Source organism: Manduca sexta, chromosome 7 (genome assembly GCF_014839805.1).
Source record: "Manduca sexta isolate Smith_Timp_Sample1 chromosome 7, JHU_Msex_v1.0, whole genome shotgun sequence".
Lineage (NCBI taxonomy): Eukaryota > Metazoa > Arthropoda > Insecta > Lepidoptera > Sphingidae > Manduca > Manduca sexta.
Genome location: NC_051121.1, coordinates 8,240,795 through 8,266,605, shown reverse-complemented (window position 1 = coordinate 8,266,605; position 25,811 = coordinate 8,240,795). Strand labels below are relative to the sequence as shown.

The 25,811-nt window shown below is 33.6% G+C and overlaps 2 protein-coding genes across 3 annotated transcripts in view; one reads left to right on the top strand and one right to left on the bottom strand.

Moving 5' to 3' along the window:
- LOC115441532 (REPTOR-binding partner) overlaps positions 1-1,670 on the bottom strand; it is a 35,376-nt gene extending 33,706 nt beyond the window's left edge. The window contains 1 exon segment of the mRNA XM_030166389.2: positions 1,432-1,670. Coding sequence (XP_030022249.2) covers positions 1,432-1,482 — 51 coding nt within the window. The 5' untranslated portion in view covers positions 1,483-1,670.
- Positions 1,671-1,782: 112 nt separating this feature from the next.
- LOC115441311 (stromal interaction molecule homolog) overlaps positions 1,783-25,811 on the top strand; it is a 54,859-nt gene continuing 30,830 nt past the window's right edge. For both annotated transcript variants that reach the window (XM_030166166.2, XM_030166085.2), the window contains exons 1-2: positions 1,783-2,175; positions 21,971-22,101. In XM_030166166.2, the coding sequence (XP_030022026.1) occupies positions 2,004-2,175; positions 21,971-22,101 (303 nt within the window). In that variant the 5' untranslated portion in view covers positions 1,783-2,003. The remainder of the gene's footprint in view (positions 2,176-21,970; positions 22,102-25,811) is intronic.

Here is a 25,811-nt window from a genome sequence, read left to right as displayed (position 1 = left end):
TATTCTAATTTGTAAAAGTATATTTTATTGTTTGGTTTTATTAAATCCCCAATGTCTTGGCATTATAGTGATATTAAATTTATTTAAAAAAAATAATTATATTTAAGTAGATAAATATTTATTATTTAAAATAATATATATAATATTTTATGGAGTCATTCCAGCATAAAGGTATTATTTTTCAATATAACAATTGTTATTATAAGATTTCTGGTGTCCATTGTGTAGCAGTAAAAAAAAATTACTTCTACTAAAAAACATCTTCTAATTTACAGCTTAATTCCATATTGAGGGCTATTTACAATAAACCAAAAAAATCAAAGATGAATTAACAGAGAGACCCAACATTGTGCAGATTTGAGACATTACTTGCATTGGAGTTCATAATTTGTTACAATGGCAGCTGGCATAGCAAAAAAGAGGAGCAATTTGGTGGTCCACCCTATTATTAATTATTAATAACAAATACTATGCACAACAGTCATGCAATACTAAAAAACATACACAAATGCTATATACTTGTATGTATATGTTTGATTATATCACAAGTAATAGCGCCATCTAGTATTGAAACAGGCAGTGTTTGATTGCAAAGCCTGTGCAGCACAATAATCAGTTTATATAAATTTGCACTAGATGCCAGTACAATGTATGATTAGTGCCAAATAATATTATTATTTTGGTTTGCAGATATATTATATATAGACTTAGTTACAAAGGTTGGCATTTATTTAATATCCTTTGTGTTTAATATATGTTGCATAAATTTTGTTATACAAAATATGTTTTCTTTACTTATTATATAATAATAACAATGCAGCAAATTGTAAATATTACCTGATTCTTAAATTATTTTAATACAAATTTTAAAATAAGCATATTGCTGCACAATTTGAAAAATATTGAAAAAAAAAACTTTGTTTTAAACGCATAAAATAACCTAAAATATGGAAAAATAATCAGGCATGGAGATTATGAACAGTCTATTTTGGAGTTTTTTGGGGTGAATAATAAGCCATTCGTTCCCAATCCTTGTGGTCTAATTTGTAAACACAGGTATTGAAACCTATATACCTATATATACACTTGTAGCTAATGCCTATAGATAACAATGCCAAGTTGAATCTAAACAAATTGAACAAAATATGTTTTTGACATTAAGTCTCACGCTATCTATGTTTGTCGCAATAATTAGCCCACTACGGGAACCAGAAGATGACGAAATGTGCCATTTTGTTGTGCAATAGTATTTGAAAATAGATTATAGACACGATAAAAAATATATCACAGAAATGATCTACCTCTACAGACTAATCTGGCACGTTTACAAAATTTCCAACGAAAACTTCCCTTTGTGCATCATACATTTTTTAACTTGATCTACAACAAAACAAATGAGTAAATAGACAACAAAGAATAAAAAAAACTCACGCTTTGTGATTCTTCTTCTAAAACAGCCATAGCTTCGAAATCGATATTCATTTTTCTTTTCACGTTTTATCTTCACTTGCAAATATCGCAAACACTACCGCAATCAAAATATGCAACAAGGAAGTTAGATAATTTACCAAAAGTAATTCTCAAGTCAAGGTATTGTTTACAAACTGGCAAGGTCATTTGACATATTTTGGTAAATATGTCGGCTCAGAGGGTGCGTTCGCTGCGTTCATTTTAATATTTTAAGGTTGAATATACTATTAACTAATTTATAATAGTCGATTTCTACTCTATGGTTTAAAAAAATAAAACACCACAGACAACTTTTGACAGACAATGTCGCTAACATTACAATGTCAAACGTCAAAAATTTTCGACCTCGCTGGTTGTTCTGTGATAAAAAAAAATCGTAGTTTTATGTTTTTTCATGAACCTGTGATGTGGCCTTATGAACTGTAAACTGTTTGAGTAGTTTATTGTTTTAGGATGTGTATAGAGTGCCGGGTTCTGACGGAGGTTTTGTTTGTCCAGTGCGGTTAGTGCATTAGTGTCATTGAAAGTTCAAGATGCGTATCGGTTTCGTTGTATATTGGTGCGTATTTGCTCTTCATTTGTGCAACGCGGACGATGTTGAGAGGACAGAGCCTAGAGATGGTGGAAGAAGAGAGAAATGGGGCCCCGTGTCGAGGAGCGGCTCGTTTACCAGCGATTCGCCGGCCTCGGTGTCTAACGAACAGAGTAAGTTCCCACGACCCTGAATTTGATAGTTTTTCTCGCGTTTTACGACACCTGTTTGTGTCCCTCATCGATGTCACATTAGCTGTTAGAGTTTATAATAGGTAATTGTTCATTTTCTGTGCACTTCCACACATTTTTTTTTCAAATATACAGAAATCGTTTACAAGTTTAGTTGTGGTTTACGATCTTTAGGCACATCTGTCGACCGTAAAATTCTAGATTTTTCGGACCGATCGTAATTGTGAATGGTGTTATGTATATGTGTAAAGAAAAATAGATTTCGTTATTATTCTGAACTATTAACACACAACCATTAAAATGAAATATAATTTGATTCTAATTATTTCTCACATATGAAAAACAGAAAAAGACATGTATATATTTGCAATTATTATTCACAAACATTGAGATAATTTTTTCTAGAATTTTGGAAAATAGATTAAACATATTACTTTGGTTAACAAAATATTTTAAATATGTACTTGCTTACTATGTCATAAAAAATATATATTTCAAAGTATGTATAGAAGTTAGAAAATAATGATAATCAACTTGCTTATTTATTACTTCTGGGGTATGGAATCAGTGCCATATTTTCGTTATATATTTTTAAACACTTAGTTACTGTATAACCTTAGAATTAAACTAACAAATAGTATTAACATGTCTTAACCAAGTCTGCACAAAGCCAGTAACAAGATAAATAATTTATTTTGTGTCCTAAAATCTTTTTAACAGAGTTGAATCTCAATAAATTATCACCATATCTTGTAAGATTATTTGAATATATTTCTTAAGTCTTTAAAATAAAGTCCAATCTTAACCAAATGCCCAGCAAGTTATTAATCAATTTAACAGTTAGCCATATGCCATTCCTTAAGACAACAGGGGCCTTATTCTCTATCCCGCACGTTATTTTGACAGTGTGTAACAAGCACGTATCACAACACATCATGTTTAGGACTATAGAAATTTGGCTTACAGAATACCATTCCACATACATTTCTCGAAGATAACATGACACGGCCGCATTACGTGTTTACACTATCATACAGAATAAGGGTCCTGGCTAAGTAAATGGATGTAGATATGCAAAAAAGATCCAGCCTACAACATGACACTTTTGAAATTTGAAGATTGAAGTTTAAATCGTATTTTTGCTCATAAATATTTTGTTAATAAAAAGTTCAAATGAACATATTTTGACTAAGATGTTTTTACTAATGGATAATATAGACATTATAGACTAGATTTGGCATACTCAACTCATTTTCGACCATCCTGTGGGTTCGATCTACGTCCAAATGTCCTATTTAAACTACATGATGATGATATGACATATTTCAGAGGTAATTAATCACACTGTTAGCTTTGAGATTTTGTGTATGTCATTTAGTATCTCTAGTTTATATGTACAAGCTGTGAGCAAATAATGAAGATTTCACAATATTGACAATGCCTCGGAGTTTAATTCAGTTCATTGAACTAGTTTACAGAGGTATTGCATTATGTTGTAAAAGATAATATTAAGATATATATTTTATAGCCTTTTTATTACAAGTTTGTCAATAAATAACATACATTTGAATTTTACATACACATTTAGATGTAATGTCAATTAATATAATTCCGTGGAGGTCTTTTAATAATATTCTTTTTCCCTGAATTTGGTACATAGATCAATATTTATGTAAGCACAGAATAAAATATTTTCATATTAATCTTTTTCTTTTGAAAATGGTTCCTCTTTTTTATCAGTGATTTTGCCTTACATATGGCCAAGTCCAAGTTTTGTCTTAGAAAAACTTTTATATGGACTTTATTTTACCCAGAAAGTTTCAATATGTGACACTCAATATTTGGGAAGATAAATTAATTTAAGTACATACATGTCTCACTATGATTGCTACTGAGCATTGACGCCCAGTTTGTTGTTTTTACAAAAAATCAAAGTTGTAAGATCATAAAATTCCCTTTTAAGTAATTTACAACTAATTTGAGAATAAACGTAATGTGGAATTTAATTAAGCATTATACTCTTAACCCATGTCCACAAGAAGACATAAAATTCTTATGTTTCTTTTCAGAACAACTTTATATTCATATTATGTGAGCATATAATTGTGAGAAAAATGATCCAACACTGATGTGTTGGATCATTTTTCAGTTAAGTAATCTTAAATCTTGTTAGTAAGCCATATATTTTATGATGAGATGTTAAATTCTTAATGGTATTTAGAAGTGGTTTGAATGTAAAATGTTATGTTCAAGTCTAAAATAAAATAGGAAATCTATCATCTCTACAAATAAAATCTTAAAATTAACAGTCTGAAAATTATGTCTTGGCTCTCTGTCAAATCATCAACTATGTAACATAAGAGCATTGTGAACTATGTAATAAATAATCAGTTTAATGAATAGTTATTTCTTATGGGAAAATTATACTATCAAAAAAGCATACTTGTCATATTTATGGTATTCACCATAAAGAAAGGTTAATAAGGCATTCCTTAAAGTCACTGTCAGTTCAGGTATTTAAGGGTTGCTTATTGTGGCTTTCTATTAGTGAAGTTTTTTTTATAATACGGAAAAAAATTATGTGTGAATAATTTTTGAGAATTAAGTCAGTAATTTCTTTTGTATAATAAGAGTATTGCCAAAACATTTTTTAAATTGTTAGTGTAAAATTGTATACTTCATAAATCTGTCATCAATGTTTTATGATTTTTCTACAATAAATATTATTGATGATGCAATTAAACTATTGATTAATTACTAATGAAAAACATATTTATAAATAAAAAAATATTGGGAATATAAGAAAGAAAATATTGTTGTTTGGGTATGGTCATATTTGTTTTTATTAAAACTATTTCATCCACTGTATGTAGGGTAATATATTAATTAAACTCTGCCATTATTCATTTAATAAAACTTTTTGTTTTACATCACATTACTCTCGCATAAGAATGACAACAATTAAAATTTACGAATTAGTTTTAAATGGAGCTGAGTAATACAATAGGGTTTTCAATGTATAATAGAGAGCATTAAAGGGTTTATTACAGCATGATTGTATTATATTTAAAGGGAATATTAATATGGTAAGTAAAGTTCATATTCCTGCAAAACCAGTGCAAGATTCAAGTAATTGTCCAGGAACAATTCTAAAATGACATAAAAAAGAACAAAAAATATACTAGCTTAACTAAAATATCATACTGGTGTTATATTCTAATGAAGATAAAATTTCGAGATAGTTGGCTTTATTATCCTTTTATAGTTATCAATAACAAATATTCTATTATCTAATCTATTGCATGTCTAGACAGACAATTAATATGTGAGATTAACAATATAATATATTTTGGCCTTCACCACAATATCTATTAATAAACCAGCTGTATTGAACAATTGAATTTAGTTTAAATTATTTTCGTACAGTCTGCACTTAGCACTGACTAGTGGATTAATTTACTATTTTCTATTCCTTAAAGCTTTTTGTCTAACTGAGTAATGAATATGTACTTAATAATTTTGTTAAATAGGGCCGCTTTGTTTCCCGATTCTGGAAGCTAAGTTTTATTGACATTACTTATTAATTGATGGCTTACCATCAACTGTTTATGATTATAGAAATTGGTGCAATCATAAACAGTAGACACTACAACAGACACTTGCTGGCATCTGGTTTAATAATCAGTCATTGTTATAAGAAAACCTATGTCAAAAATCGGAACTATTGGTCTATAACAATATTTTCACCAATGTAATCATAATTCCGTTGTATGACTGTTTATCTCTAATAAATAAACAATAAAAAAAGCCACACCTCCATTTGGTTGCCAGTTGCCACACATTTCAATGTGAATGACTCAATCAACTCCGAGTGGCCAAATACAAGCTCCTAGCAGCATACAACCGTTTAACTCCCCCTTTATTAAGATCAATTGGTGTTTGTGACGCAAACTATTTGTAAACCAAACAATTTGATGCTTGCCTGTTGGGTTGAATGTTTGTGTTGAAGTTTTTATGGGTTTTTTGGGTAATAAAAATTACTGTCATGAAGTCTTCTAGATTTATGCAATACTGTGTTTTCACTGGAATTAGTTTTGACCGAAGAGACCATTGTATTCGCCTTGCAAACTAAAAAATACAAAGATTTGTGAAAATGGGAGTTTGAAACTTTAAATAAAATCTATATCATTATGGTATCATGCATTTCCAAGTGATAATTATTGAATTATCACGATTTTATAAGCCTTAATTTAGTGTTCGCGAATTTATCAGCAATGTATCATTTTAAAAGAAACGAAAAGCTATGACTTCACAAAACAGACTACTAGAAAAAGGAATGTTCTGTAAGTATAAAGTCTTTAAATTACAATTAATAGGTATACAGGGTGTCTAAGAAACTAGTAATAAAAAAAAATTAAAAAAATGTATTATTGAATTTGCTCATCGTTTGAAATCGATTAGGAACGTCAACCGTGAAATCATTTTCGAGGTTTTTCCTTGATTTCAAGGCTCCGTAAGGAAGTGCGAGTGTAAATGGCAAGAATGTGAGCGAAATTCTAGAAATTAGTAGAAATAATATATTTACTATGTGAATTCAAACATCCTGAGAATTATGAATTATCCTGAGATCTAAAATTATAATTCAACTGAGCAAACATTTTAGAATAAATAAATAATGTGACTGAATTGTTGGTATGAAAAATACGCAATGATCAATTCGAATTTCGTGTTTAGTCGATTGAAATTAACATACAAAATAATCAACGTAATGGGAAACGAGAAATAACAGTAAATGTTCTGCAAATAAACTTGTAAACATGTTCTTAGCATCTTAATGGCTGCACAGAAGCATCAAACGTGTAATTAACACAATAGTTCCTTCGAAAACCATTCACTGAAGGCCACAAACCTTCCATAACGATTGTGTAGATAAACGACCGCACCGATCCATTGTTACTATTGTTATATATAACTTTATAGTTATGTTAATGCTTGATTGTAACTTGTGCTGTCTTGATACGCCGGCTTAGACTACAGGCTTGTATTTGTTGTAAGGACATTGAAACGTACAGACTACAGCCCTATGCTACTGTGCTTGGTTATTTAAATGATTTGACATCTGAGAAATTATGTGACATAACTTTTGTTCATAAATAATCCCACGTAAAAGTCCATTACGAGAAAAAATTGACCTTATTACTAGGGAGTTATTTTTTAATCGAATCAGTACTTTGAGAAATTGATTCAAATAATATAAAATATCTATTCAGCTTTAAATAATTGTATTGAAGAGTAAAAAAAATAACTGTCAAATAGGAGAAATTTTCTGAAAGTGAACCCAACACAACATATCGGTACCAATATGCATAAATGCGGTCTACAAATCGTTCTAATGATACTAATATTCTACATAAAGGGAAACCTGCAGGAATCTGATTATATGGACCCTTCGCCATAACTATTTAGTTTTCAAAGCTACATAACCTGCATAGTATGTACTCCTAGCCTAGATATCCCATTCCTACGGCCCTGTCAATCGTTCCGAGTCATGACTCATGACTCAAGTTTACAAATGTAAACTCGTTTCTTATTATGGTATCGGCGTCTAATATTTATGGATTTATACAGGGTGTACAATAATGCTGGAACACCTGTTTAATGGGAATAACGGCAAATATGAGCTAGTTCTTTTTTATATAGTCTATCTATGAAATAATATAGGCTGAATGTAGATGTAGGTTTCCATTAAATTATGTTCATAATTTCGTAATGAAGATATTTTCTAAATTCGTATGCTCATTGCGCGTTACCGATACCTAACCAAGCATGTTTTTTGGTACGTTTAGGCCATTGTTCACAATTATTGAACCTTTATACACGGAGCGTTTCTTGCAATGTGGAGAGTTTTAACGAGTACAATTTAAGCTACATTTTACTTTAACTTTCTCCGCATCATAATTCAGTGAACACGGCAATGATTATATCAAGGCCGCAACATACCAGTTTGCATTGATGAATTAAATATTTTATGTTCATTTAATTGTAATCAAACTCCCAGCTCCGCGGATGAGGAAGCTGCGAGATAAGCAGAACGGTGCGGTTAACAATTATAGCGGTTTTGTGAGGATTTAACTTCGGTATGTTTGTATAAGTCGGCCCTTGCCAGGCTAACAAATATAGAGTCATGTTAAAAAAAAAGATGTGAGGTTTTTGTTATGATTATCATTGGTGTCAAGGTTTTAAAAATGTTTAGTTTTTTCTTTGATGATATTTTTCGCACTTAATATATCTATTGTACATTTGCTGTTATAGTACGCCTGTGTATGTGGTGGTTAGTAAATAATATAATAGACATCTGTCTTTTTTAAAAATTAAGATGATCAACGAACAGAAAAATATGGTATATTCTTTTCATATGATAAGACTAGCTTTTGCCTGCGGCTCCGCTAGCGTAAAAAATTTTCCATGATAAAAGTAGCCTATAGTACTCAAGTGTATTGTAGCTTCTTTTTAGTGAACGAATTTTCAAAATAGGTTAATTACATCTTGAGATTAGCGCGTTGAAAAGAAAACATACTCTTCAGTTTATAATATTAGTATAGACTAACCCCCTTATTCATAAACGTTTTTTATCTAACGACCGAGTAAGGCTGTGATAACAAGTCTGTTTCTCAGTGCTGACGGCGTGGCAGTCTTCGCAGTGCGTAGACGTAGGGCCGTTGTGATTGGCTAATATTGAAATACAACAATAATAACCAATCACAACGGCCCTATGTCTGTTTCTCAGTGCCGTTGGGCACTGAGAAACAGGCTTGTTATCACAGCTTTACTCCGTCCTTAGATAAAAAACGTTTATGAATAAAGGGGTATAGATATAGCATATCCCAAGGTAGGCGCAAAACCCAAATGCTAGGAAAATTATATTCGTTCTCAAACATAATCCCAGATATGTATTAGCAGTATCACGTAAATTACTCGATTTGGAATCGGATCTCAAGGTTCTTAGCTCACCTACGCTAGCATTAATGACGCGTTTAAATATACGCTTTGTATTCACAATACTCCCTTTGATTTTATATAAATAAATATTTAAAATGCATTTGAATGTATTAATGAATCTCCCCATGTACAGTCAGCCGCAAAAGTAGTTGAAGAAATTCAAAACTACAAAACGCCTATACACGTAGAGTTTTATAGATTTTTTTTTCGTGTGTAATAAAGTAATTACGTCTTGATTTCTTTTTTGTAAAGAATAATAAAGATTTTGGTAAAAAAAAGTGCATAGGCGATTTGAAGTTTTGAATTTGTTCAGCTACTTACGTGGCTGATTGTACAACGTCTGTACAATTCGAAACTCGTTAGAAATGTGATTCCCTCCGCGCGCGCGCTCCTACCATCACTGTTTACGATGCTCACTATAAAATATACTACGAAATGCCATGATGACGTCACAGAGTTGCGAATTTATTGATGTTATGTACTATTAGGTCAGATTTACGTAAAAATTACGTCGGTCTTCGTCATCACATTGATAATTTACTGTATCGTGAATACCTACGTAAAATATTAGAAGATTTCTTATATATAATGTTTATTTTTGTTTATGCGGATGTTAGACATTAAAATAAAAATATTTTACGGATTTTATCGAAGGATTTTGTATTCTAATTTTCCAGTCTGCCCCGTGACCACGAAGGCTGCAAAGTCTTCGCAACGTCGGGAGAAAAATGTTTAAATTGTTATAATAATATTTGTTTTTTTTAGGACCGCATAATATTTAAAGAGTCTTCTGAATCCAGTAGAACCTAAACTAGAATTTATGCTACAGAAAATACTGACCAACTATTTAGTAAGGTATAAACCATCGTCAGTGGAACTAAAGTATTAGACTAAAACAAGTTCAAATATAACCACGCGCTAGTCCATCTTTATTAGTATAAATATGTAAGCCGTCATATCCGGCTGTTTCCAATACCAAATCCTATTAGATCTGTAGACTGTAAGCAGTATAAAGATTCGCATTCTAATCCTCTTTCCCTAATCTAAAAATCTGCCCGTTCTCCAATCCGTATTGATCAAGAGTTGCGCACTTGATACGATAAAATATCTAAAATAATGCTAAAGACGGATTTACAGGAATAGTGACGTCTAAAGATCAGATCTTATGGTGGAAGTGATATTTCATTTATGAAATTAATATTTTCCATAGAGGTATTCTATCTCTCCAGTTCTATTACAAAAACTCTCTTACATATTATAAAACAAGGTCCACCGCCGCGTCTGTCTGAATTCGATAAACTCAAAAACTATATATGATATTTTGATGAAATTTGGTATGGATATAGTTGAAACCCTGAATAGGACATACCTCTTTCTCGCGGGCGGAGCCACAGGCAAAAGCTTGTTACAATATATATAAACAAAGTTTTTAGAATCATTAACTATATTTTATAATTAGGTGTTTTCTGTTTCGGCGTTGGTTGTAACAACTTTACAATTTTCCCGCAAATTGTATTAATGTTTTCCGATTTTTGAGCAAAACAAATAACATAAACAAGATAGGAAGGTACGAATTTATCGCACGGATTACAACAGTACCTGACGTTCCTTCACGTTGGTTTTCTGAGGTATCACCACCATTGAACCAGCAGAACTTGTCAGTGACCATACCATGATGCAATATATGATATATAAACAATATTCGTTTTACTTCAGTAAGTATTTTATTTTATGCAGAAAATTTTATCGAAATAACATATTGTTTTGCGTATTATTGTTTCCTGACTTCCTTGGTGGCGTAGTTGTATTGTTTGTTCTGAAGTCTCGGGTTCTAATCACCTTCTCAGCATCAGCCTGTAGTATGGATTTTGTGCCCGATATGGGGACAGTCTCTCACCTCATCACCCTATGAAATTGAATACATATGGCGAAAAGTTGCCCTAGTTGAATCTCTGCCCACCCCTTCAGGGATAAAAGCACAATGTCTGTGATCTGTGTGTGTGTGTATTTTGTATCTGATACATTGCCTTAAGAGTAAACACAGTCGGGACGGAATGTCGGTGTAAAATGTTACAGATATAGCTGTGGGAACAAACTCTGTATCAAGAGATCGGTGCCCGCGTGCCAACAAATGTTTACGTTCGCAACGAAGTAATTACGACCGTGATAATGAATTTGGACAGGCCTTCCTCCGGGGACTTTATTCGGCTAATTGTTATAGGATATTTTGATTCTACAACGTGTGATTCTAACGTGGTATTAAATTGTTTGTTTAATCCCACGCTAGAATATTGTTTGATAATTGTTTTAGTCGTTGTTTCTGACATGGCATATTATTTTGTTTGGTGTATTTGGTCCCGTGTCAGAATCTTGTTTTTACGCATGTTAAAAATAACAAAACAAAATAATTCAATTGTAATAAAATTTTGTAGCAGCATTATGGTTTACACACTATCAATGTAAAATTTCAATCAGTGCAAGGTCACGAATGACCAACTGTTCAAATAATAACATTTATAAATTTACATATTATGAGTGTGTACATATAATTATTTTGTAATGTAAATTTTCTAGTTTTTATTTTTAATAATAAATAAGCAATGGTTCAGATTTATTAGAAACAATAGACATTAATTGAAGTTGATTTAATATGTAGATTACGGTGAAAATTAATTAGAATTTTATAAACGAATACATTCAAAATTATTATAGGGGTCGTATAACTTAAAACAAATTGCTAATTTTCTACGTGGATTCGATGGCTCACATTCGTATCAAATAACAATTTATAAACTAGCTTGTATATATAGATACTTGATTGTAAAATAATTCAATTCCCATGTCGACTGACGAGGACGATTACCCCTCGGCAGTCGACACAATTATGCCAGTCTGTTGGAACCAGATTATACACAGGCGGAACCCGGAACGCGACAAGTTTACGTGGACTACTATGGCGGGTTTTATCACCTTGTTTGCAGTGGTAGCTATTCTGGCAGATTTAAAATATATCCTACAACCAGCATATAACCATAGTACGTATTTCATATTAACTTACAACATGATTTATATTTCATCACAGTTTTATCCACCGCTTTATGCGAATACCACTTAAAGGTCATCATGATCATTTAGATACAGAAGGACACAACCATCGTTCACAATCGACCACTTTTTGCAATTCATCAAAACCAAATAGTCATTCAGAGAACAATAAAACGCAATGGTATATCGTTAGTCAAGTACGAAATTTTGCTTCGATAGAAATGAAACGGGATGGTCATCCGTAATGATACAGTCTTGGGAAAACGTTGAAATTACACTTTTGTGAAAATTCTTTCATCACATTTTGTTGTATTTTTATTATGACTTGTGAGTTTAATTTAGAATTCTATTTAAACATACAAAGAAGCGATGCGATATCTTTGTACAACGCACGTGTGTGTGTGTCAAGTTCAATCGAGTTTGTACCTTTTGTTGCTAATTCATTGGTATCATAATCAATAGCGTTAAAGAGTATTAATTTGCCGCCGTTATTATCTTCTTTTACAAGACAAAGTAAAAGGGAAAAATTTGCTGGTGGTAGAATATATTTTATATCCGCCTGGATAGCGACTACCGTACACAAGGTGTTAAAACCCGCCATAGTGGCCCACATAAGTGTGCCGCGATCCGGGATCAGTCTGTGGACATCCGGATCCAACAAGCCGGCATAATTGTGACTGCCGGAAGGTAACCATCTCTTGTCAGTCGACATTCTATTGGACCCTAAATAGGGTACTTACCATCAGTTGTAGTGGGGTCATTCGCGTGTCCGTATCAAAAAGATACATCTTAATCCCTAACAATGTCAATCATCAACTTCGTATCTATTGCTAACTGCTTAGATGTCGTTTGCCAGACAATGCATTCAATCTTTTTGATCTTCGTTGCTTCTTATATCCTCAGCTCAAGCATAGTTGACATTGGCAGATTTCTAATTTTACTATCAACCTTCATCAATAATAAATCAAAATTTATGAGGTTATTTGGCTGCCAGTAAAAGCATAATGGAACGATTCGTCGGTTGAGTTTGATGACAACACTCGAAGAGAAGTAGAAATGAATAACTTTTACAAATGTAAATGATCTACATATGTAGATAATGACCTATATATCTGTGCATCATCTATTATTTTTACAAATTAATATAATATGATATCGTAAAAAATAATAAGAAAAATAACACGTTTCATAGCATTTTAAAATGTCACCAGTTCACCAGTCCTATACAATAAGATGAGTTAACAGAGTAATTTGTTACCTGGTTGGTCTCTCCAATTTATTGTTATTTTTGTCTGCATCAGTTGTATGTAATGTAATATGTACAAACTGCATCCTAATAATATGTGGTGCATTTATCTAACAGGACTTAATTTATTTATGTTTTTTTACTGGTAAATTTAATTCTTCCATCTCGATATCCCACAAATCCCCATCCTACTTCCCTAAGGAACGCCATGGTTGCTAAGCCGGCGGATAGCCTGTACAACATTAGCAGGGTACCCCCGGTGATAACCATGGTGTTCCCGAAAAAAATAATATTTATGTATGATTAGATATTTACTAGTTTTGTATTTAAGACTTCTGATTTCATGTTAGTTTTTGTTTCTTCTTTATTTTCCGGAGAATTGGTGGTCTTGTTCAGTATTTATTATGTGCATTAACATTATTTGTCTTACCACGACACGTGTTGGTTTTAATACTTAGAATTATGTTATCAACATTGTTTATCAATTCACGATTTCACGGATTTCTTGCACGAATTGATTCAGTCACAGTTCATTTAAATAATTTTGTATATCAAATAAGAAATATACCTTTAGTTTTCACGATAATATAGGAAGTATACTCCATAGCTTGGTGTCAATGAAGATGTCAAGCATCCAAATCCAAATATCTCACTTTATTCTATTCCAATCATAAACCATACTATGGCATGCCCACATACCACAACAACAAATAAGTGTAATATCATTCCCAATCGAATTAATGCTATAAAATATACCAGTAACTATCGGAAATCGAACAAAAACTGCTAATAAAAGTGATGGGATATAATTCCGAGCGACCCCGTCGGCTGGCGTTCGATGCTGCAAGTTCTAAAATAACACGCCGTTCACACGTAGAGCTCAGCGTCTGCCATTGATATCCGAGTATTTTGATGAGTCACTGCACCGTCTGCCGACATGAGGTCGCCGGTCGTCGGTCTGGTTTTCACGTGGTTACAGAACAACCGCCGTGGTTGCATTCTGTCTGTAGTATAAATTTTACTAACCATTGTTTCTACATTACTTTAGTCAAGTATTTCTTTTTAAAAAAAATAATAGTTAATGAAGACGTTATGTTGCATTAATGATCTATTCTGTTGATGGGTTTGAGTTGGTACAATCATGTAACGAGCGGACTTTGGAACGTATTTCAGTCGCATCTGTTATAAGAGATATTTTAGTGCGAACGGGAGCAGTAAATAGGTTGGACGAGTCGAATATCGGTTTTATAGGCTTACCTTAGAAAGGTGGAACGTTAACGGATATTGCAAATTTACTTCCATGAAAGTGGCCAATTTTTTTGAAGATTTCTTATTTATTGACGTCATAGTTAATGAATTTTTTATGAATATTATTTAGCATCACCAAACATATTGTTAATTTGTTTATTGAAATAAAGAAATATAACACTGTTTCCCTGATTATTTTTAATTTAAAGTTGAATTTCCCGTTATAGGTTTGTTTTGATATATCACAAGATCTAGCATCACAGTCATACCTTGTGTAGAACAATAAATAGTAAGTCATGTAGTCGATAATCCTTCGACAATGTTTTAATGGGACAGCGTGCAGATGGTGCTTGTGTATTTAATTTAGATAATGAAGTTCTTTGTTAAATATTCTCGCATTGTAATCGTTCCAATAATAGTTTCCCATTTTCTTATCTTCGGCTACATGCGAGAAAACACATTTTATCTGATATCGTAATGTATACAGAAACACATGCTAATGGCTGATGGTGTGTGAACAGTTATTCTAAAACTGTTTTTGGTGTAGTGTTTAAAGTTTAAGAAATTTCACTCTACTCTACTGCTTTAAGATCATCATTTTCGATATAACAAATGAAACAACATGATGTTTCATTGTTCAAGAAAAGATAAACAGTACGGCTGAATAGTTTTGCTAAAAATATGACATTCGGTATTCGCTAATTATTTTTTTGACATTCACGAGTATAAATACTGCGCGTATGTCGAGTGAAATGTAGTAATTTGTTTGAAACACACGGGTTGATTCACCTGTCGTCAAGGACCTATAATTGGTAATCACAACGGTGTTTGGCCTCAGTCCATAACCTTGTACGATGAAAGAAACGAACAAAATACAGTCGAATGCGATTTGACATCGATTTGTGAGCTTATGTGAGTCAAAACGATTCATGTTGGACGCGCATCTTACCATAATTTTTTTATTGCGCTGATATTGTAGAGTGCTATGAAGATTCAAGGGCAAGGGCTATTATTATTATTTTTTATATTATTATGATGACGTGACATAACAATGATAAGTACCTAGTTAATCGTCATAGAAATCGCTATGAAGAAGTCAGTCACGGCCACGTATTATTACCCCCGTGCTACTTAGAAGTATATTAGGATCGGCCCTTGATGCCAATCAAGATTCCGGACTAGTATGATAATTTTAATTCACTGCTTCGTAGACACAACGACATGACGAAGATGTATTTGACCTGGCTCTGGAATAGGTCTACCAAATTATTTTCAGTAAGACCGTTCTAAGGAAAAGCGTATGAATTACGTTGAGTTTAAAATTAAATATTATTTACATATTTAAGTATTACAATTGTAATCTATAAAACAATTGCAACATAAAAAAAACATGTCGAAATTTATCTGACTAAATAATTCCCCCAAAATCGACTTTCAAAACAAATCAGCTCACACTCCAACGTTGTTAGTTGTTGAAAACACTTCTCCTTTACATTGGCAAGGGATGTAAGATTCTATCGCAGATTAATATGCCATCGTTGGTGGGAGGACAAGCGCTCGTTCGTGCTGCCCGATGGCATTCTCACTATGTGCATCTGCTCCGTTGTTTCGGACGTTAGGCAATGCGTGCACTTTTGGATTTTCCTGATCTTTGTCGATATTTTAGTCGCGTGATTATGACAGCTGCTCTGTTCTATATTCAGCAGCAGCGTCACGCGTCACGTCACATGTTTGATGTTGGTCTGAGTGACGTAGTGCGATCGTCATTCAGGTATTGCTTGTGATAACGCGAGCCGGATGTTTTTATAATTTTTAATATACTTACATATTGTGATTGGGTCGTTATTAAATTTAACGTCGTTATAGTTTTATTGTATATTCGTTTTTCATCATGACTCCGCCACGTAAATGCTTATTCTTAGAATAAAATATCACTTTGCATATTTCCTTCAAAGTTACTGAATTCAGATCGTAAGCTACCATTTGTAACTCTAAAATGTGCATTTCATTGGTTTTCTGTATTGGCCATCTAATAATCGATATGATCGCTGTCAATTTAAATCTCGTGTGTAATATCAATTAAAACAACCTTGATCATTGTTTTGCAATTATTGTTTACAGCAGCTTTATATTCTAACGATCGCCTTCGTTGTTACGTTCAATTGCAATTGAACTCTCAATTGTTCAATAATATTGGTGTTGCGTTTGATGTCACGTATTGTAATGTATATTCTAATATCATCGCCAATTTTAATGGCTTTCATAAACATATAAGCTGGTTTATGATAGAAGTCAACTTTATGGCAGAACGTTTTGGCTATGGACTATGTTCACTCCATAAATAATGTAATATATTTTATTGTTATATTTTCCTGTTGCCTGTTTTCAGATTTGTGCGTACGATAACCTTAATTTTCCTATTTCATTATTTAAATTTTATGAGTTTCTGTAAGGTTAGTTAATAAATTACTTTAAAAAATGATTTCTAAAGTTTACCTGAATGTTAGAGCGAAGTACGAGTTTTCGTATTTTATCGTAGTTTTTAATATTTTCGGAAACAAGTTTTATTTGGAAATTACTCTTTTTTATATTATGCATATTTTCTGTTGGTTAATTCATGACAATTAGATAATTGGCTATAAAATACTTTTCTATTAGCATATATTACCGTTCAAGTTGTAATAATAAATAATCAAGCGGCATTATCACTTCACACTTAAAATTTACATAAATTTCCAAATTATTCCACGATTTCCTTATTGAAGATAATATGTAATTTGTTAGCTTTATAGCTTACTTATCGCCATTTACATTGATAATATCTTTGTGTACTTGGAATAATCTAGAAGCATTCATTAAGTTTCTGCGCACGGTAATGCCGAATTTACGCGGAAAATCCTTTATCCTTGTTTGCTTCTATAGCGTACTTATAATCACATGCTGTTTGCCAAACTAATTGATTTTTTCGCCACCGAAAACTTGAATGTGAATTGTTTGTACAAAAAATAGAATTCTCTGAAAGTGTTTTTCTGTATCATTCATAGAATATTTTTGTAAAACGTTAACAGAACGTGAATTTCTTGATCTTCAGTTTAGAGTTCTTGCAAAATTATTTATCAAAGTTACTTTTCTTCTCGTTGTTATTTACTTATATTGTATTCGTGATGAGAATTTATAACATAAACAGACATGGCCTTTTAAAGGATCAAGGAAGTCGCTAGATGCAATCAGAATAAGAAAACGCAGTTGCGGAACTGTTATAAAATATCACTTGTTGAATTTAGAGAAAAATACAAAATGATTAAAATTTTATGAAATTGCGATTTTGTAAAATATTTACTGTTAATTATTAAAACACTTAAATAGTGATACGTCTCTGTAACTAAGAATATTTAATTAATTTAAAATATACATGCTAATATGGAATGACATCGTAGCAAACATGAAGTGATAAAAAATGTAGCAAAATACTTTGTTACGTCGATGTAACAGTCGTGAGTTTCTAACATATAGCTGGGCGCTAAATCAAAATTCAACAGCGGGTGACTAAACAGCTCGTGACACACGGACAGCCAACCGTCTATACATAGATAATAATATGACCTCCGCAGCTATGATAAATTATACAATATGCATGTCTAGCGACTTACTGTTCTTTTATGAATTCTAAATGTGAAGATCTCCTTTCTAATACTGGTTTAGTGTTTCATAACCTTGTATATTCAAAAAATCATGCGTTACTTACATTTTGAACTTTGTGGGTAATCCGTAAATGAATGACTTAGAAATTAAATAAATATGAGGTATTTAAATATAATTATACGTAACATGACCAATGATTTAAAGAAGTGTTCAGTCGATCGATTTAGTATTAGCGAATACAGAAAAACGGCGCATAAGTACCTATTTTATCTGTTTTTATATTATTTCTTGTGTTTAGACGGTGTCTTACATTGTGATCTAGCGATAATTTTTGCATGTTTTCCTATTGAAGAGACTTGTTTACCAAGGGCTGTCAATGAATTTAACATCTAGCTATTAAAACAATAATCAGTTTTTATATTGTCTATGAATTGTATACATATATGTCAACATTGAAACGATGTATGCATTTAAGTTTCAATGTGAAATGAGCGAAAAGCGGACATAATTCACATACTCTGAAATGAAATAGACATAATACTTTTTACCTCCGAAGGCAGACGAGCTAACGGTCCACCTGATGGTAGGTGGTCACCTTCGCCCGTGTCCATAAGCAATGCTAAGGGTTTACACAAGCCACTGCCTATCTTAAAAACTATTTTTCAACATCGTATGAAGGGTATTTTTTTGAAATAAAATAATTTATTTGAACCTATAAAATGTTATACATTATTTAGATGCCGTCAATATTAACTGTATCAACAGTTCGGAAAACAGTTCTCACTAGAGAAGAACAGGCAAGAAACTCTAGTGTTGTTTTTTTTTCAAAATAGTTTAAGGTATTATATAAACTACAATATATGACACAAAGTTTTTTTTTATTCTTTTGAGCATTGCATTCCTGATACATTAATTTTAAATTCCTATACGGGTACACAACCCTCTTAGGATTCATCATTTATTGCATAGGGTAAACCAGTAACAACTAAAAACCATGTAGTAAATGTACATGAGTATTCAACAGGTTTGTAATTTTCCTCTTGTCCTACATGGGCGTTGGTATCCTCGGGATTGTATCAGCATTCAGAACGCGTTACCTTTTCATATCATAAAGCTGATAAACTAGTGGGTAGGTCTATTGCTTCTCGGGAGGCCTGGCGTGCAGTGGCCCACTTCTGCGAGGTGGTCCTCTCGCAAAAGGAGAGTGCCGAGAGGGATCGAGAGAGGGAGGATCCCTCCCGCCGTCAGAGGAGACGAAGGAGGCGCCGGGTGGACGACTGACCGGCGTTTTCCCCGCCCTGTGGAATGGTGGCGTTTGGAGAATTCCACCACGGTATCCCCGGCCTGTCGTAAGAGGCGACTAATAGGGGCCACGAAGGGGGTCGTCGGCGGGCAACAGGGGGCTGTCCGCCCTAGTGCATTTTTGTGCACTTTTGCACATGTTTCGGTTGACCTCCGGGATGGACGGCAGTGTGTAGTTGGCCTCATGCTGCCGTAGACGCCGGGGACGTCCTTCGGTGCGCGGGGGCTTCTGAGCCCCCCTCCCCCCCGCTCATAGGAGACGGGCCGCAAGGCGGCACCGCGGAGGGGCGACTGCGGACGAAGACTTAGACACTTCCGTCAGAGGAAGCCCGCAGTCGTCCCTAATGCGCCGAAGAGGGCCACCGCGGAGTTTTAGCTGGTAGGCCGTGCATAGGTTAGCTGTACATAGGGTTAGGGACTTGGCCCGGCGGTCGTCCGATGGTCGTCATCAAATCCGGGCGGCTCAACGCCGGGCCGTAAGGCACGGTTACCCCAGCATAACCGCTCAGTCGCACCCCACGAAGGCCGGAAAAAAAAAAAGTCTACTGCTTCAAATGGGCCATTGTCCCGCTCATTGTAACCCTCAGAAAACCAGGATTACAAAGATGGATCGCTCAAGTAAGAGAGTAATAAGAAAAGAGCAGAAATTTGGGAGGAGCCTCCTACAAATATTATTCGTAACTGTTATTGGGTACAATATCAACATGCCAATCAAAACCTTATTTAAGTAACTTACACCTGTTAAGTGGTTAATCCAAATTTATATTCCAATAAAAAACTCTTTCAAACTATTAATTATGACAAAATTAATCTGATTGCACTTTAGAGGATATTAATATACAATTAACCTAATTTGTGATAATGAATGGTTTGGTTTCTATTGTTAATTTAGCCATTAACTATAAACTGATTGTATTGCGCTCTTTGTTTTTAAACCGTTTGGAAAAATACCATGTTCTTTTCCGTTGCATTAATATGGTTCAAGTTATCTAAGATTTGTTTTTGAGTACTACTTTTTAGAGTATTTTTTTGGTCTGATATATTGTTGCTGAGGTTAACTTCGAAATTGTTTAGGTGCTATGTTCTCATACATTGTGCCGCGTAGTGGGATATAATAGACATTTTTTTTTTTATTTCAAGTTCAGCAAAATATCCTACGTTTCATAAGAAAGCAAAATAAAATTGCTTAAATAGGGCTCAACATCATAAGTAAAAGCTTACGTTATTCAAGTAATAACTATGCACACTTTTGAATTGTCTCTATTGTACGTAGCAAATTCAGAGCGATTGTAATAATCTCGTCTTCGTCTCCAACAAAGAATTGGCAGATTCATTTTTTGGATTTGGCTCCATCGTTGATAGACGATGATTCACTGACAGATCTTATTATGACATTTAATATTTCATCGATGACTTGATCATTAATTTTGAACTCCGACTTACTCAATCTTTAATCCAATTCCGAGAATGAACCAATCAAGATAACTCATTAGCATGATAGTAAGCATGTCAAGAAAAAACTTCGTTCTGATTGGTCAATTTTTGGGATAAATAAAAGAAGCGATTGGGTTAATTTATTGAAAATGGCAGTTAGTAAATAAAAGTTATAACTTTTTAAAATACACAATAGGTTATAATTCCTTCACTTATATTGTTGTAACCATTAGACTTGATAAAGGCATTTCTGAAATATTAGATGCTGTTCCATTAAATTAAAATTCTTATATCCGTTGATACGAGATAACGGTATCCGATATAGGGACCGAAAATATTTATATGATATTATCAGAATATTATATCGATAACGTGTGATGTTAATCTTGACATAATAAAATCTTGTAGGCCTTGTTATCTCGTCCAAGTTCGGGGTCTTTTCCCATATGCTGACCATTTATTGTAGCGTTGGTATTAATGTTATTATGTTCTAGAAAGTGTCGCCAAGGTTTATGTTTATTAGTCTGAATGTCAATGTCAATGTCGAAATAGAAACTGTTATTATTTATCTTCAGTGGTCGGCTGTGTAAAGTAACGCAGATGGATCTAAACGATTATGCTAAAATATATAAGATGTCATAGTTTCTCACAAATTGTATTTACAATTCACGCTTAAAATTATACCGTCGATGATTTCAAGTATTTCCAAAATGATAACCATATATGAAAAATAATTAAGATAGTTTATTGTTAAAAAGTGTCGCATATTCTTTAATAAAAAATCCAGTCTTGAATGATCATTCGGAACGGTCTTTCTACTGTTTTTTTTTTTTTTTATAATTTGTTTTTTAAATGTTTCAGTACTGGTGGAGGCGTGCAACAACGACCCCTCCTGCCTGCAGGACCGCGCCGGGCTAGACGCGATCACTCAGCTCCACAAACAATTGGACGACGACGCGAACGGTAACGTGGATCTCAGCGAGAGTGATGACGTGAGTTCTTCATTAGTCGGCTCTATCTATCTCGGTATACCGGGACATTTGGGGGTTTAGTGCGTCTATCCCGGTCGTGACTGTCTACCAGTTGCGAAGCGTCCTATTCCGATTCCTACCGGCTTCTCATTTAGGTTTATTTAAGTTTGTCTTAGTTTTTGTTTTCTGTTAAATTGGCCGCGATATGTTACCTAAGGCAATTTTTTTGGGTTACTTTTTGTAAAAATGTCACACTCCGTCACTGCGGTCTACAAAATGACCTGGAAGTTGTAGATGGATAACATACGCTACGAGTACACACGGGGATAAGAGGAATGAAAAGAGTAGGAAGGAAGGAAATAAGAAATCGTCCGGATTTTTCCCATGATTCGAAAAGTTTAAAAGTCCCGGATTAGCTTGAGAAAGTTATTATTGCGATCTTAGGGTAAGGATCCAAATAATCTCCTAAAGATTAGTATCTTACAATTCTTCATGCATTACTCAAGAATTGTGCTAATTATTTACGAATGCTGGCCTCGTACTATTAAAAGAGTTTAATGATGTATTCAACCCAAATACCTAGTAGTTAAATAAATAAACGTATCATTAGCATCCTCAATATTTAAACAATTACCAACATTGGAGGTGACACGGATATAACACAAAAGTCTCAAGATTTGGAAATAGACCTACTTAGACTGCAGTATTGAGTTATTGAAGATACCAATGCTGTACTTTTTAAAATAAATACACTATGATAGTGTAGTTTAAGATCTATTCTATAAGGTTGGGTTTTACAAATAAGCTTGAAACTTTATTATAGCTCTAAAAAGCTAATAGAGGTGCAAACTTCATAATTTTCCATTCCAAAATTACTGTTACTATGGCCTGCATAAAACAGTTAGAATGACACAAAAAACACGTGACCAGGTTGAACCACTAATAAGGCCCTAATTGGATTGTCAACGTTGGAAGCCTTATACGTGGAAGTTGGCTACAAACACAATTATACGTGATAACGATAGTCTAAAAATGTCAAACTGTAAGTAACCGATGGGCTAACAAAATATAAAAAAAAAACATTCACGTCGAATTGATAACCTCCTTTTTTTGAAGTCGGTTAAAAAAAAGGGGGAGGTTCTCAATTCGACGTGTTTTTTTTTATATACGGTAATCAGATGTGAATGGTGAGTTTTTTCAAAAGGAAACTTGAGGCAAAAAAAATTGCTGTAAACATATCGCGGCCAATTTAACAGAAAACAAAAATTTAGACAAACGTAAATAAACCTAAAAGGGAAGCCGGTAGGAATCGGATTGTACGGACGTTTCGCCACTGATGGTACCAAACATAAGTCGTTTGCTTCATACTAAGCGACCACAACTGTTGTTTAATAAAGAATAATTTGGGTTATATTTGCGTGACACTGAACCACCATCGCCACCCTGTGATACCTTTGATAGTAAGCCTCATTATAATCAAATTATTGCTGGTGGTCGGGTATATTTTATATTCGCCCGGATAGCGACCACCGTACACAAGGTATTAAAACCCGCCATAGTGGCCTTAAGTATGTTGCGTTCCGGGATCAGCCTGTGTATATGCGTTTCCAACAGGCCGGCATATTTGCGTCGACAGAGGGTAATCAGCTCTCGTCAGTCAACATTCTATTGGACCCCACTCTATTAACCATCAGGCGCAGTAGCTCCAAACCAACGTGGTGGACTGATTCCTAAACACTGTCAATAGAGGAGGTTCGTGCCCAGTTATGGGACAGTATATTATACAGGACTGATATTATTTATTACCAGCTGACCCGACAGACGTTGTCCTGTCTTAACTACGTATGCACGCGCGCATGCTATCGATCGCTGACAGTTATTTCAAACCACTGACAGTTATGTAAAATTATTATTGTCGTTAAGTTTTCTTAAATTTTCTAATTTTCCGCGAATTTTTTTTGAATTTATTCTTTCATAAGAACCTTCTCCTGACAATAACAAACACAACAAAAAAAAGTAGAGAAATCGGTCCAGGCGTTCACGCGGGATGGCGTGACCAAGGGAAATAGGGATTCATTTTTATATTTATACCAACTATGGTCATAATATTATGCTTAGCTACATGCTTTTATTTGAACATCTAAAATTAAAAAACCACTAAATACCTGGATAAATAACATGTAAGATTTAAACAAATACACTTAGCATGTGGTTGTTTTAACAAAACTGACCAAAATATCAGTCATTGAACTCCGATACCAAAAAAAAAATAATTCTATTCAAATAACAAGATAAATAATGAACGCGTAAGGCATTTGTAAGGTAAAGATTATTTTATTTAAAAGTTTTCAAACCGGTACTGTTTGAACGATAAGTGACTAGTTTTGGCCCGTATTGGATCAAAGTTATGTGTTATTAGGGTTGCCACTTGCCACCATTCATGTGGCCACGGATTTTCTTTCGCGGGACAGCTGACGAGAAGTATGTATAAGGCCTGCACCTTGCGAGACTCCGGTGAGAGCAATGCTTTTTCTAGGGTGGGCAAAGGTGTTTTTAGGGTTAGCACCGCCTAACCAAGCCCATGGTTGCCACCTGCGTTGGTTAAAACGTTTAACTAAATGAATCCATAATCAAAGACAGCATAGCTGGATTCAAATCTTAGGTATATTTTGTCGGATACTTACTATCAATTTGATTGATATCTGGTGGCTCTAACTAGATGAATAAATAAGATATATTCCCGTTATAAAAAAACATGTTATCTGAACTCTTAACGTTACCACGCGTCTAACTAAAAAGTTGACATGATATTGAAATAACTTTTTTACGATTTTGGTAAGGACCATCCACAAATTACGTCATACGAATTTCATGACTTTTCTACTAAGACAATCGTTATAATATTGTTGCTTTAAGCTAAAAACCCCCTCAGACGTTCAACGTGCGCTGTCAAAACCTCAAGGGATCTTCAGATATTTAGCAACCCTATGTCATCGTATTCCATATAGCGTATGTTATTAAAACAAAAACATATTCCGCCTTATTACAAAAAGATAGGTTAGTACTGGGTTTAAACCAAGACTAAAAAGTCTAGGTTTGTTACGGTATTAAAGTTAGTACTCGGACTAAAATTCATTCTTATTACAAATCCAAGACCAACCGAGGATTAACTAGTACCAAAGATAGTCCCTGATTTAATTAGTATCCACAGAGTATAAGCAAAAATTACCGTACTCCATTGATTCATTCACTCCGCGTTTGACGCACCGTTCCTTTTAACACAAGTATGTATAAAACGAAGGGCAAAATGTTTAATAAAATGTGATTTAGATAATGACGATGATGCTAAATATATACTATTTTGCTATTTAAATATATCTTAAAGCTGAATAATTTAAAATGGCTTGGTTTTGTTTTAATTCACTGTTGACTTGTTAAGCTAGCGTACAATGGAATGAAGTGTGCGGCGCGCATATTTGAACATTATCAAAATGTTTACATTTCGGTTTATTTATGATTTTGATTAATAACACTTCAAGTAACATAAAGAAACGTTGTTTTTTAAAACAATTTAGGCACGGCAACGGCATCACAAGTGTAATTGTTTTGTTGTGGAATCACGTACGTTACGTATATTTTAGTTATACCAATAAAAATGGAGCAATAAATCAAAACAAACGAGGCGAATATTGGACTTTTGAAGAAAAGGTTAGTTAAAAGCAATCATCTTG